Source organism: Dermacentor variabilis, chromosome 11 (genome assembly GCF_050947875.1).
Source record: "Dermacentor variabilis isolate Ectoservices chromosome 11, ASM5094787v1, whole genome shotgun sequence".
Lineage (NCBI taxonomy): Eukaryota > Metazoa > Arthropoda > Arachnida > Ixodida > Ixodidae > Dermacentor > Dermacentor variabilis.
The window spans coordinates 60,932,803-60,945,401 of NC_134578.1; the positions used below are offsets into that span (position 1 = coordinate 60,932,803).

At 46.3% G+C, this 12,599-nt stretch overlaps 1 protein-coding gene across 3 annotated transcripts in view; it reads left to right on the top strand.

Annotated features, from left to right (window-relative positions):
* The window catches only part of LOC142564801 (venom metalloproteinase antarease-like TserMP_B), a 32,876-nt gene that overhangs the window by 7,549 nt on the left and 12,728 nt on the right, over positions 1-12,599 (top strand). For all 3 annotated transcript variants that reach the window (XM_075675964.1, XM_075675965.1, XM_075675966.1), the window contains exons 4-8: positions 4,545-4,683; positions 10,130-10,287; positions 11,443-11,514; positions 11,597-11,724; positions 11,815-11,867. In XM_075675964.1, the coding sequence (XP_075532079.1) occupies positions 4,545-4,683; positions 10,130-10,287; positions 11,443-11,514; positions 11,597-11,724; positions 11,815-11,867 (550 nt within the window). The remainder of the gene's footprint in view (positions 1-4,544; positions 4,684-10,129; positions 10,288-11,442; positions 11,515-11,596; positions 11,725-11,814; positions 11,868-12,599) is intronic.

Here is a 12,599-nt window from a genome sequence, read left to right on the forward strand (position 1 = left end):
TTACTGAAAACCTAAGGAAAAATCAGTAACGCAATGTGTTTGGGTGCAGTCCTTAAAAAAAAAACACTACGCAGGTGTTTGTAGATGTGTATGTTAAATAATGCACCCTTCAAAAGTCTTACAGGTTTGTTTTGCCACGGCTCGAAATTGGCTCGGTAGATGGTAAATACTTCATTATAACCGGTGCACTTATTTCGCTATACCCGAGCTCTTTGAAATGCTTCACTATATCCGAGCTCAGTATAATTCTGTATTCTCCGTTATACTGTACGCATGTTTATGTACACTGTACTGGCTCTACCAACGCCGGTGTCTGTTTGCGCGTTCTTACTTCCTGCATGGTGGGGCTCCGTTACTGGCTGTACTTTTATTGATAGCTTATTAATCAGTGATCACTTACGCCAGAATCTGGCTGCGAGTTTTTTTTTTTTGCCGATGGTCTTATCCCCATATTCAGAAATGTATCTCAACTTGAAGCCCAAGCATGGGCTTCATCTAAATGACGCTAGGCGTTAATGTGGCCAAGACTCTCGTTGCGTTTCCTTCGGCGCGTTCCCCTGCAGGCGTCCGTCATTTACATCGAGAGAACCATGGGATTCAACTTAAGATACATTTCTCAATAGGGGGATCTCAGACTCCGACGCAGGCTGCATTGCGGGCTGATGTTTGACACACTACGCCGCATGCCGGCCTGCGCCGCCGCCGCACATGAACCATTGCAGAACTACCCTTAAGGGCCCCCGCACCAGGTTAGCCCACTCCACACAGACAATCGCAGCCTTTACATCACGCGCTGGAGATCGCGTCTGTAAAGTATTGCAGCACTGCGCACCCCCCCCCCCCCCCCCCCGCCACCATCCTTGCGATAACAGCTGAAATGTCCAGACGCTGCAGGCCTTCCCTCTGGAGGAAGCGCAGCTCCCAGCCAGAGACAAGGCTTCACGCACAAATGACTCTACGCAAACGCACTACACTAGCAACGCAGCGCTATCTTATACAGCACTTCAGGGAGCACGGCTCAGCGCCTCGGGTAGTGGAGGGAGACATAACGAGGAAGGGTGAGAGAGAAGATCGAGGAGGTCGCGGAGCCCATGTCAATTGGCGTTAGCCAGGCGGCGCATATACAAGTTCACAACAGCCTCGTGTCCTCCAGGGACGTGGGGAGGCGTCCGAACGCCGAGCTGTGGTGCCGGCCGGGAAGCGGCAGCCGCGATGCCTAAGCCGCAGGAAGGCCCGCTTGTCTATAGGATGCGTAGAGAAAAACGCTCTCCTAAAGAAAGCAGGGCCGGGCAAAGTCGATGCTCAATTACATTCGCCGAGGCTGTCGGCCTCGCCGACCGCCTTTAGCTCCATCACATTTCCGCGGCGTGCTGCTGTTTGTGGTGCTCTTTCTCTCCCCCTACTTTCATTCCCTACCCCCTGTGCAGCGCGGTTGAGGTGTCCTCTGCTGAGAGACAGTTACTGCGCTGCACTTTACCCCAACCTTTCCTTCCCATATTCAAGAATCTCCTTCTCTCGATGCTCAATTGCCTCGGTCTCGCCGCAGGTGGAACTAGAGCCTGCTCGAAAAAATTACGAAAACACCTAAGCACTTCTTGTGAGTTGTGGATGCGAAAGCATTACTGTCCAATCGAACGCCGCTGAGCAGTCCCTCGAGTTTTGCTCTTCGAGTAATGTGCCATAGCCGTACGTGCTACCCGAGCCCAGTCGGGCAGCCCAGTCGCGGGGTGAGGGAGAGAAAGAGGTGCGGACCACGCTCCGGCCTCCGAGAGCGACTGCGAGGGTGACGTTGCGTCGCGGTGATGCCCTCTCCCCTCACGCAACACCTGGCGCGCTATCGTGAAGCAGGTGTGTCCTTTCACCCGCTCTGCACCTTAGAGACGCGCTCGTGACGTCGCAGCCAATCGCAGTACGATTGTAGGGGCTGTTTCGCTGCTACAGACGACGGACGCCGCCTTTTTCATTCAATGGGCCATGCGACGCTTTCGCATCAGTAAGGTTGAATGGGACGAGCAAACGGGACTGCCCCAAGGAAGGAGGCGCCCGGCGACCGAAAATACTGTGGCGGCGCAGCGATGGAAGTGGATTGGGCCGCATAAAGGTCGCGTTATTGGAAACTGCTGGCGATACTGCTCGTCCGGGTCGTTCGTACTACTTCGCGTGCTGGTATTCACAATCTAACCGCACAAATGACGTTCCTAATTACATATTACGTGTATTTATGTCTGAAGAATAATTACCTTATTTTCTTTTCATTTATGCCACCCGGTGATTGCTTGTGCAATTCGGCCGCGGTGTCAGCTTTCATTTTGGTATGTTATTGTAGTTCCCTTGGAGAAGAAATATTTTGCTTGCTTTTCAAGCAGTATATGTCTCTCTCACATGTGTTCTTGCGTAACACTAGGTCTTGCCGAAGCGCAGATGAAAGAAAACAAACCAAACAAACTAAGATTGCTGCTTGCCGCTTTAAACAAATAACACATATGTGCTGCATCCGGCGCCATGTTCTCAGATTTACGTGAAGTGTAGTGCTTTCAGAAAAAAGAAAATGAAGTGACATATTCCGTTCATGATTGCATCTTCTTCGCGTAAAAGATTGCGGAGTAACTGGCAAAGGGTATCTTACTGCGGTCGTACCTGAGGCGCCAATAACAGTTTTGTTTAACTATTTACATAATAATCTTTGGCCTGTAAGACGTCTTAAATCTTTTTCCCAGTCGATGCTTAATTAGTGGCTATGGCATGGAGCTGCTAAAGTCGAGCTCGTTGGTCTAATCCAATCGCGGAATACGATGGGGTCGAAATGGAAAAACATTCGTCTACTTATATTCAGATGCACGTTAAAGAGCCCTAGGCGTTGAAAATTCAACCGGGTGCATCATAATCATGTGATGCTTTCACCACGTAAAACCTCAGAATTTGCTTTCTTTACATTACATAGCCGTATCCTTCGGCTTTTCATTAGGGGCGTAAATAAAATGAAATTATTCTCTATTCTGATTTCTCAGAAAAAGTTTGTGCTCATCATATACGGAGCGTTTCAGCGAACGTGTTGAAAAATATTTGAACGTTGCCTGTGGCAGATGGCACACTTGCGGAAGTTCATCAGAACATACCTAATCTCAACGAGCTTGCCCATGACCGTGCGCGAGGTCTAACGCGCCGCGGCGGCATGGAGGCCTTATGGGGACAGGATGAAATCAAGCAGAACGATCCGCTCCTTACTTTTCACGAGATAACATCTCACTATCGGCTTAGCAGAAGGGCCTATCCTCTTCCTTACCCGAAGTTAGACAGGTCTCAGTCAGTTTTACTTAGAATGCTCCAGACGGGCTCATTCCCTTCGCTGGGCTTTCTCAGCCGTATCTACACAGACGTCGATTCGAGCTGTCCGGACTGTAATGCGATCTATTGTTCCTTAGCGCACATGCTCTGGCAATGCCCCGCGTTATCTAACGGCCCTTTCTCCAGCGAAGCCGACTGGGAAGAGGCACTCCGGAGTCCATCGCTCCAGACACAACTAGAGGCAATCCAGAGGGCCCGAGAAAGGGCGCAACATCACGGCATTCCTGCCCCGACTTGGACGCGGCCAGCGGCTTCCGCGGGTCCCCGATAGGGGCCTCCGCTGAAGCTCCTGAGGATCAAATAAAGTTCATTGTCTGTCTGTCTGTCTTCTAGTCCACGAGCCTGGTGTACTCGAAGAGGCCGACGTTAGTTGCGCAAGAAATCGAAGTCCAAATGGACTAATCAACAAAAATTAACTAATTACGTTTTTAACTACATTATGCTCCATATAGCAATTTACACATTCTAGCCGTGGAGTTCACAAGGCGGATCCACTTGGAAAGAATTCTCAGGATAACACCAGTGCCGAGATATATATTCCGAACTTTGCGAACAAATGCATTGCCGTTCCGGCTGCTTTTGTGCTCCAATGCATAAAACGACGTTTTGTTGAGAAAGTAACTGGAACGTCAATGCATTTCTACGCAAACTTTGGGAATTGATATCTAGAAACTCGTGTTATCCTGAACATTCGTTCTAACGAGATCGACCTTGCGAACACCACGGCTAAAACTTGTAAATTACAATATGGGCCATGAAGTAATTAGTTCAAAGCTTAATTAGTGCATTTGTGTTAATTGGTTGATTGCCCATTTCAATTTCTTCTGCAAGTAATGTCCGCCTTTTCGAGTAGATCAGCTCATGAACTAGGATAATGCTATCTGCCACATGCAACTTGTAAACATTTTTGGAAGTTTACTGTTTTCTGTCTATGATTCCTAATCAGATGCATATCAGCACTTTCGACAGTCTAAGAAAGGGCGCGAGACCTGGCCTTGAAATAATTGCAATAGAAGGTTAAACTACCGAAGTATCACCGCCTACAGTGACTTGAAAAATATTTTTTTAGACAAGTGAAGGAAAAGGCAAAGATCGAAGCTGACTGAAAATCCGTATTTGTGCCCGAGAGATGAATGCTCCTAATTTCGTAGCGCCCATGTGAGGCTAACTTGTTGATCAACTCGCGTTGTTCATTTCAGGCAGGTATAGTGGGACCAAATCACAGGATCGAACCGGTACCAACAATGGAACGCTCGGAGGGCGGACTCATTCCGCACATGGTCTACGAAATCAAGCGCGATAAAGTGTACGACAAAGCTCTCTCCTTCATCGAAAACGGTACGTGACCGATTATGCAGGCAGCGTTACGGAGTGTTCACTTATTTAATTGACATTTACGGGGTTATGCTCTTCACACCCAAGCACCATTTGTGCAACTTCCGCGTTAACAATTTTCTATTTCAAGTAGTCTTGATCTGACGTAAGCACAAATACACAAGCCAGTAAAATATTCTGGCAGAACGCATCTTGCGATGTCCGTCGATGCTAATGCGGCTAGTATTCAAGCAATGTAGGGACACACCGCATTGCTAACGCTGAAGCGTCGTATGCGAGCCGTTTACTGCAGCCAGGCTCCTCCCTCGCGCTTCGGATGGATGGATGAATGGATGGATATTATGAGCGTCCCCTTTGGAACGGGGCGGTGGGTTGTGCCACCAAGCTCTTGCTACTATACTGCCTAATATCCTACCTAGGTTAAACAATGAAAAAAGAAAAAAAAACACTATGAACTACCACGCCCAAATTTTCTGATCCCCTATTGCGAACTGTGCTTTTGTACGCCTCCGTCTTTTGTCGTTTCCGTACTTTTCTTCCACCAATCCTCCAGTCGCCTCTTACTAATGTCTATTGCGGACATATTTGCTTTACCACTGCTCCCTCTGAACCTAAGGGCTTCAAGGAGGCCAGTGGTGACTAAATCGACCGCTGGATAGACGTCTTCACATTCTAATAAAACATGCTCCGTAGTTTCCCGAGCTTTACCTCAGCAAGCACATGCTTCTTCTTCCTTCTTATATCTCGCTTTATAGGTGCGTGTTCTAAGGCATCCCGATCTCGCTTCGAAAAGTAATGAGCTTCCCTTTGAGTTGTCATAAATGGTTTCTTTCCTGATTTCGTTTTTTCCTCTTAAGTAGTTACTCATGGCAAGTTTCTTTTCCATTGCCGCCACCCATGAGATTAATTCAGCCTCTCTGACTTTCCGCTCGACGTTCTTTGTTGCTGTCCGCATACTTGCTGGTAAGCTTCCTAGTTCTTTTCCTCCACTGTGAATCGATGTTTTTCCTGTACAGATACCTGAACACTCTCCCAGCCCATTTACTTTCTTGCATATTCCTCAGCCGTTCTTCATACTCAATTTTACTGCAAGCTTCCCTCACTTCAAAACTAGTCCAGCCCATATCACCCTGCACAGCTTCATTTGTAGTCTTCCCGTTAGCGCCCAATGCAAGGCCACCCACTGATCTTTGGTTCCCGTCGAGCCCTGATTGTACCCATGATTTATAGCAAACAACCGCATTTCCAAAAGTAAGTCCTGGAACCATTACACCTTTCCACATACCTCGGAGGAACTCGTACCTATTGTATCCCCATAGCGCTCTGTGCTTCATTATGGCTGCACTTCTCTTCCCCTTTACTGTTATGGTTTTTTCCTGTGTTTCCATATATCCATTGCCTTCGTTTATCCATATACCAAGGTATTTATATTATGTTACCCGAGGTATTTCTTGGCCCTGTATCTCCACTGTCTGCTCACTGTTTTTATTGAATACCATAACACCTGATTTTATAACACTAAATTTCAAACCTAAATTGTTGCCTTCCTGTCCACAGATAGTAGCCAGACGTTGCAAATCACTTTTCATGTTAGCGGAAAAAAATTGTAATAAAAAAGTTGTGGCACATGACGTCAGATAAACACACATATTTGCCAGTGTATACATTCGTGCCGTGTATTCGTACACTGCTTTCGTACGTGTAGCCTTGCGCGAGCTACTACACATATGGAACTTCAGCTCACACGTTTAGTACGTAGCTGGTGCTCCTTTCGGCATTTACCTAATATTGGTGTCCTTATGCTCTTCTGTGGTATGGCGGCCTCGTGCGCCGTAAGTGCGTCGTGACAGTGCGTCAGAGCGCAGAAACGCAGGTCCCCCTTTCAGGCATCCTGGACAGTTTTGTCTCCGGCGTTGCACTGGTAAGCACTCACGTGATTACACTGAAACAATTGCGTGGTACCTTCGTAGCGTCCTTTGCAAAAGCTGAACGGCGTTTCATCTTGAGGAACCGATATTTATCAATTACGCTCGCATGTCCAATGAAATCGTCTAGAAGCCCGCAAAGCGTGAAACACAGTGGCTCCACGACACATAATCCTTAGCAAGTATGCATGTAAGACAAGGTCATCATTAATTTTTCGAAAGAACCGATGTTCGCAAAGCGTTGCCAGAGAGAGAGAGGAGAGAGAGAGAGACAAAAAGCCGGCAGATCTCACGCCCTGTGGGAATTGACGACATGCGAAGCAGTGTGCGGAGAGCCTACCAAGTTAAAGAAATAACCATGAGAGCAACAAGACGTAGGCGGCTTTTTCATGACCTGCATGACACGCATGTCATGACATTCATTTCATGACCTCTCATTTATGTTCATCATACTCTTGTCATACTATGCCAATTGTGATACCTATCAATAAAACAACCATGAGAGCACCAAGACGTAGGCGGCTATTTCATGACCTACATGATACACATGTCCTTACATTCATGTCATGACCTATTATTTATGTTCTTCATACACTCTTGTCATACTATGCCAATTTTAGTACATACGAAATTAACAAAACGACCACGAGAGCACCAAGGTGTAGGCAGCTGCTTCATAACCTACACGACACGCATATCATGAAATTCATGCCAAGACTTATCGCTTATGATCATCATACACTCTTGTCATACTATGCCGATTTTCGTACACGCCAACGAATGACCATAAGAGCACCAAGACCTAGGGTACCTACATGACAAACGTCATCATATTCACGTCTTGACCGATCGTTTATGTTCGTCATAAACTCTTGTCATACTATACCACTTTTGGTACATACCAAGACGTAGGCCGCTGTTTGATAGCCTACATGACACGCATGGGATGACATTCATGCCATCACCTTTCATTTACGTTCGCCATACCCTCTTGTCATACTGTGCCATAATTTTGATACAAACCAGGTAAACGAAGCAACCATGGAGGAAGAGGAGGAATAGGATGAAAAAGTAGGGAGGTCAACTAGACGCACGTGCGGTTTGCTACCCTACACAGGGGAAGGGGTTTAAGGGAAGAAAGGAAAGGAGAGGGAGGGAAGAAGTTACCATCGGTGTGAATACGTACGGATTTCCATAACTTCACGCCTATAATTGGTCACTGAGGCCAGTCGCTTTCATGAAACGTAGCAGTGCCCGCGTCGCTTTGTAAACCTGCAACGCGTGGGGCCGTGGCCCGAGAATCTTAGTCTCTGAAAACAGTGCGTTATCTAATCGGTTTAACAACCTCCGAAGAACGTCGCGTTCTATCATAAAGATAAGGAATGAGTAGGCTTTCCTAAAACCCACCCCTAACTAGAGGCGGCGCAGTAAAGTTGCATCACGGCGGGAGAAGTTCGATGGAATCTGCAGCCTCAATGTAGTATCCAGCCGGTGGAGACGGCAGTTGGAGAAAATATGGGTGTTCTACAGAGTTTCAGTCTTGGTTTGAGCAAGTAAACTAAGACCCCTCGGAGCATCTGTCCTTGATAAGGGTATCGGAAGTGTCAGGGCTTCTTTATGGGCTGACCAGGCGGCATCATCAGCAATGTCATTTCCGACGATGCCACAGTGCCCCGTAATCCATTGAAAGATGATGTCATGTCGGTTTATGAGTGCTTGGTGGAGAACCTTTCTGGTCTCAAACAATAGTTGTACATGTTTCTTGCGTCGTAAGGCTGACTGCAGATTCTGAAGTGCTGCCTTGGAGTCACAAAAAACGACCCATTTTCGAGGTTTGGCTTGTGCGATGTAATTAACAGCGGCACGTAGAACAGCAAGTTCTGTTGCCGTAGAGGTCGTTATATGGGATACATTGAAAGTAATGGTTAACTTGTAAGGTCGGGATGATAACAGACCTGTGGAGTTGGTGGCTGAGACGGATTCGTCGGTGTAAATGTGCGTTCTTTGTTCATATACCTCGTTCAGTAATGACAGTGTGAACGGACGTAGACCACTGTTGAATGACGGGTCTTCTTCGTAATTCCCGGACTCGTGAGGCGCACTTGTGGTTGCCGTAGGAACCACAAGGGTAACAGTGGTGTTGCTGCTGGTGTAAATCCCGACGGAAGGTATCCTTGATGTGTCGCAACAAGTTTGGAAGAGAGAGAGAGATAATGAGGAAAGGCAGGAAGGTTAACCAGATATCAGTCTCCTGTTTGCTACCCTACACCGAGGATGAGAGATAGGGGCTAGAAAGAGGACAGAGAGGAAAACGTTAAAAAACACGCACACCCGGACGCACACACACACATGAGGTGTTCCAGTTAAAGACGTTCACAAAGGCCGGTAGATCGCAAAAAGCACAATAGTGCTTGCACAGCCTTCTTCTCTGACGGTAGGTCGTCTCGATGGTGTAAAATTCTTTTTTTCGATAGTGGTTGGTCAAGTACGTGGCGAAAGCATTCCCTCTGTGGACTGTACTGCGGGCAGGTGCACAAAACATGGCCAATCGATTCTTCATGGCCGCAGTGGTCACGGGATGCGGTGTCGGTCATCCCTATGCGGAACGCATACGCTTTGGTAAAGGCAACGCCCAACCACAGTCGATATAAAGGCGTGGCGTCTCCACGGCGAAGCTGTGATGGCGCTCCTGTACCCACTTGATCCAACAAGTTTGGAAAATGTGGCTTGAGGTCTCTGTGCTGGCAAAGCAGCAATATAGGGACTGGGTACGCGACAAAGATATCGAAGGTGTACTCTAAGGTTGTCAACCGTTTCATATGTTGGAACTAAGTCTTCTCTAGCAATCATGACTGTTGCATGAGTCGAGGCGCATCGTGTTAGCTCAAGACATGTCCATAGAGCCTGGCCTTGCGAACGTTTGGGAGTACGTATGTTTGTTTTACATGTGTTATCCAAAACATGCAAGCTGTACCGTAAAAGGTCCAGAAACAGTGCTTTGTACAGCTGCAGCACGGACCGCACCAACTTGCCCCAGGTTTTTCTTCACAGGAACCTCATTATATGTACAATCGAAATTAGTCTCCACTTCAGATAGATGCAGCGGGCGCTTCATGAAAGGTGCCTGTCAATAATCACATCTAAGAAGCGGTGAGACTTCCGGTATTTGATAGCCTGGCCAATTAGAGAAATAGGGCATAGTGTCGTGGGTTTGCGCGTAAACACGATTAACACACATTTTCCAATGGACACACTAAGGTCTTGTTTGCGGAGATACGAACAGGATAAAGTGGCTGCCCGCTGAATTCTAGCGCGCACTTGAAGGAAACGACCATGAGAACACCAAGACGTAGGCGGCTAGATAGACAGACAGATATATACTGTCAAAATGGCAAATGTTCGCCAAGAAATGCTCCTTATTTATAAAAAGAAACGTGGGGCCTCCTCATGCCATTACTGCTAAGGTGGCGCAAATGCTGATGAATTGGAACCTGCTTTACATAAGCCTACTCTTCTTATTCCAGTTAAAGGTTCACGCTTCTCTGCGAGATATGCTGACCCCAAAGAAAGCGTTCCGCGGGAAGTCGCCGTTGAAGTCTTCGTTGTTTCAGACATACCTCATCACAGGCATTTCAAGACCACAAAAGAAGCATTAGTGTACATCTGCATTATGATGAACTCTGTGAGTTTTGGATTCAGAGACTACATCATTGTGTTAGTGACTTTGTGCTAATGGGGTGCCGGCACCTTTTATGCGTAATTCTTGGGAAAATTTAAATAATTGGGAATATTTAAATAATTCTGCATATTTAACGCACATGTTGGAGTTCCTGTTAAACGATGCCTTCTGGAAGCGGATTCTTTTTCCCTCCGCGGTGACTTAACGGCTATGGTGTCGCGCTGCTAAGCACGGGGTCGCGGGATCAAACCCCGGCCGCGGCGGCCACATTTCAATGGAGGTAAAACGCAAAGATGCCCGTGTATCGTGCAGTGGGGGCACTTTAAAGATCCCTTGGTGGCCAAAATTAATTCGGAGTCTTCCAGCACGGCGTGCCTCATAACCAAATCGTGGTTTTATCACGTAAAAGCCAATTCGATTCGTGTAGCGGTTAATTTAACGCTATACGAATAAGTGCGATGCGTACAGTGGTATTTATTGTCGTATATACACAGAACGTGTTGCTTCTGCAATGCTTATGTTTGAGCAATGTACAGGCCAGAAATTTATTCTGGCGCAGTGGTTTTTTTTGGGCGCTACACCGCTCACAACCTAAGCATAAATACAAACAATGCACGCTGTAATGCGAACGACTCCGTGATATCACAAGGACGAAGCTGATTCCTGCGTCCAAAGCCTAATGAAAGTTGGCGCGCACGTAAGTGCGGGCGTTCCAATCCTACGCAGCCTCAAATTGCTGCGTGGCATTCTCGAAGGCATGTCCCTTGTGCCCCAATAAATGCAAGAGGTCGCAGGTCTCCTGACCTATAAGATACAATAATAAGTGACATAAAAAACCCGTCACAATGTCACCAGACAAATCTTTCACTGCACGGAACACGGGGATACAGAAATAATTTTCTTGCTGACCGAAAGACCATATATATATCTATATATATATATATATATATATATATATATATATATATATATATATATATATATATATATATATATATATATATATACATATATATATGTATGTATCCTATTGGCACGTGAAGAAATGTTCCTAGCGTGGCAGTTTGGGATACTTGGATCGAGTTTAGTGCCATTATTTCGGAAGTTACTACATGTTAGCGTACAATACACCATGTTGCTTCAATGCATACATTTCAGGTAAACCTGCGGTTGACTGACATGACAAGCCCCATGGTGAGGCTAGTTTTAACTGGCTTGGAAAAGCCTTCGGTAAGAGCGAGCTTGATTTTCAGCAATTATGTCCCTCTAAGTCAGGGGTTTTTCGTTAACATTACCGTATTTTCGTTACCAGTCGGAGGACTATTTGCACGGTACGAGTCAATATATGCACGACTCTAGAACAATTAAAGAATTTCAAGTCTATGCCTTCGAGAAGAAAACCTTTTTCGGAAAGCCCGACGTCGTGTATCTCCTTTCCGGGTAAATTTGCTTCCCTGAATTTCTGCTTTGCGCTGCTTTTATCGAAACTGAAAACAACATGATTTTTAACTGTGCTTCGCGTTCCTGCAGGCGCGACGTTGTCACGGATGGAAGCGATGGTAAATTGGATCCGATGGCTTCAGGTGAGATGTACGGTTATCTGTAAGTCGCGGCATTAGAGTTTGAGATCGAAGTTGACATTTCATAATTTGAACAAAGTCTAATCACCTAAATCTGTATATGGAATAATGTGGTTGTTAGACGCACCAGGCATATAACCATATAGGGTAATTTTGTTGAAGGAAGGCTGTACTTGACAAATGACAGCTTGTTGTAGTGTCTCTCAAGTTACCAATATGTCATAGAAAGATGCGGGACGCTCTTGTGAAGACTGGCGAAAATTCCTGAAAACAAAGCGCTCACGATAAAAATGCGTTTTTTTTAAAGCTTGATTATCGAGAATGACGGATTTCAGAAAACAGGTCACGTGTTCAAATTTTCTCGCTAATTATTTAAACACAATTATTAATCAAGATATTGAAGCTGTTGTACTGCTACTTATAACGCAAAATTTGTAGCTACTGACGAGTTGATATGAAATCAGTTTTCAAATAACATCAGAAGGACTCGGCCCTCCAGCGCGATAAAATTTCTCGCTTTGTCGTTGGGAAACTGAAACTGGGTGCTTGAGGAATGCAGGAAACCGCATGCAGAAGAGAAGCTTCCTCTGTTGCCGTGTTTTGTCTCCCAGTCTGTGCGAAGCAAACCGAAGCATCTTTCTTATACGACGTGCATGGCGATTACGTCTCGCGGCGGGCGCTTGCCCCACACGTCGTCGATGCGCCGAAAACGAAACTTAGGCCACTAGCTGCCTG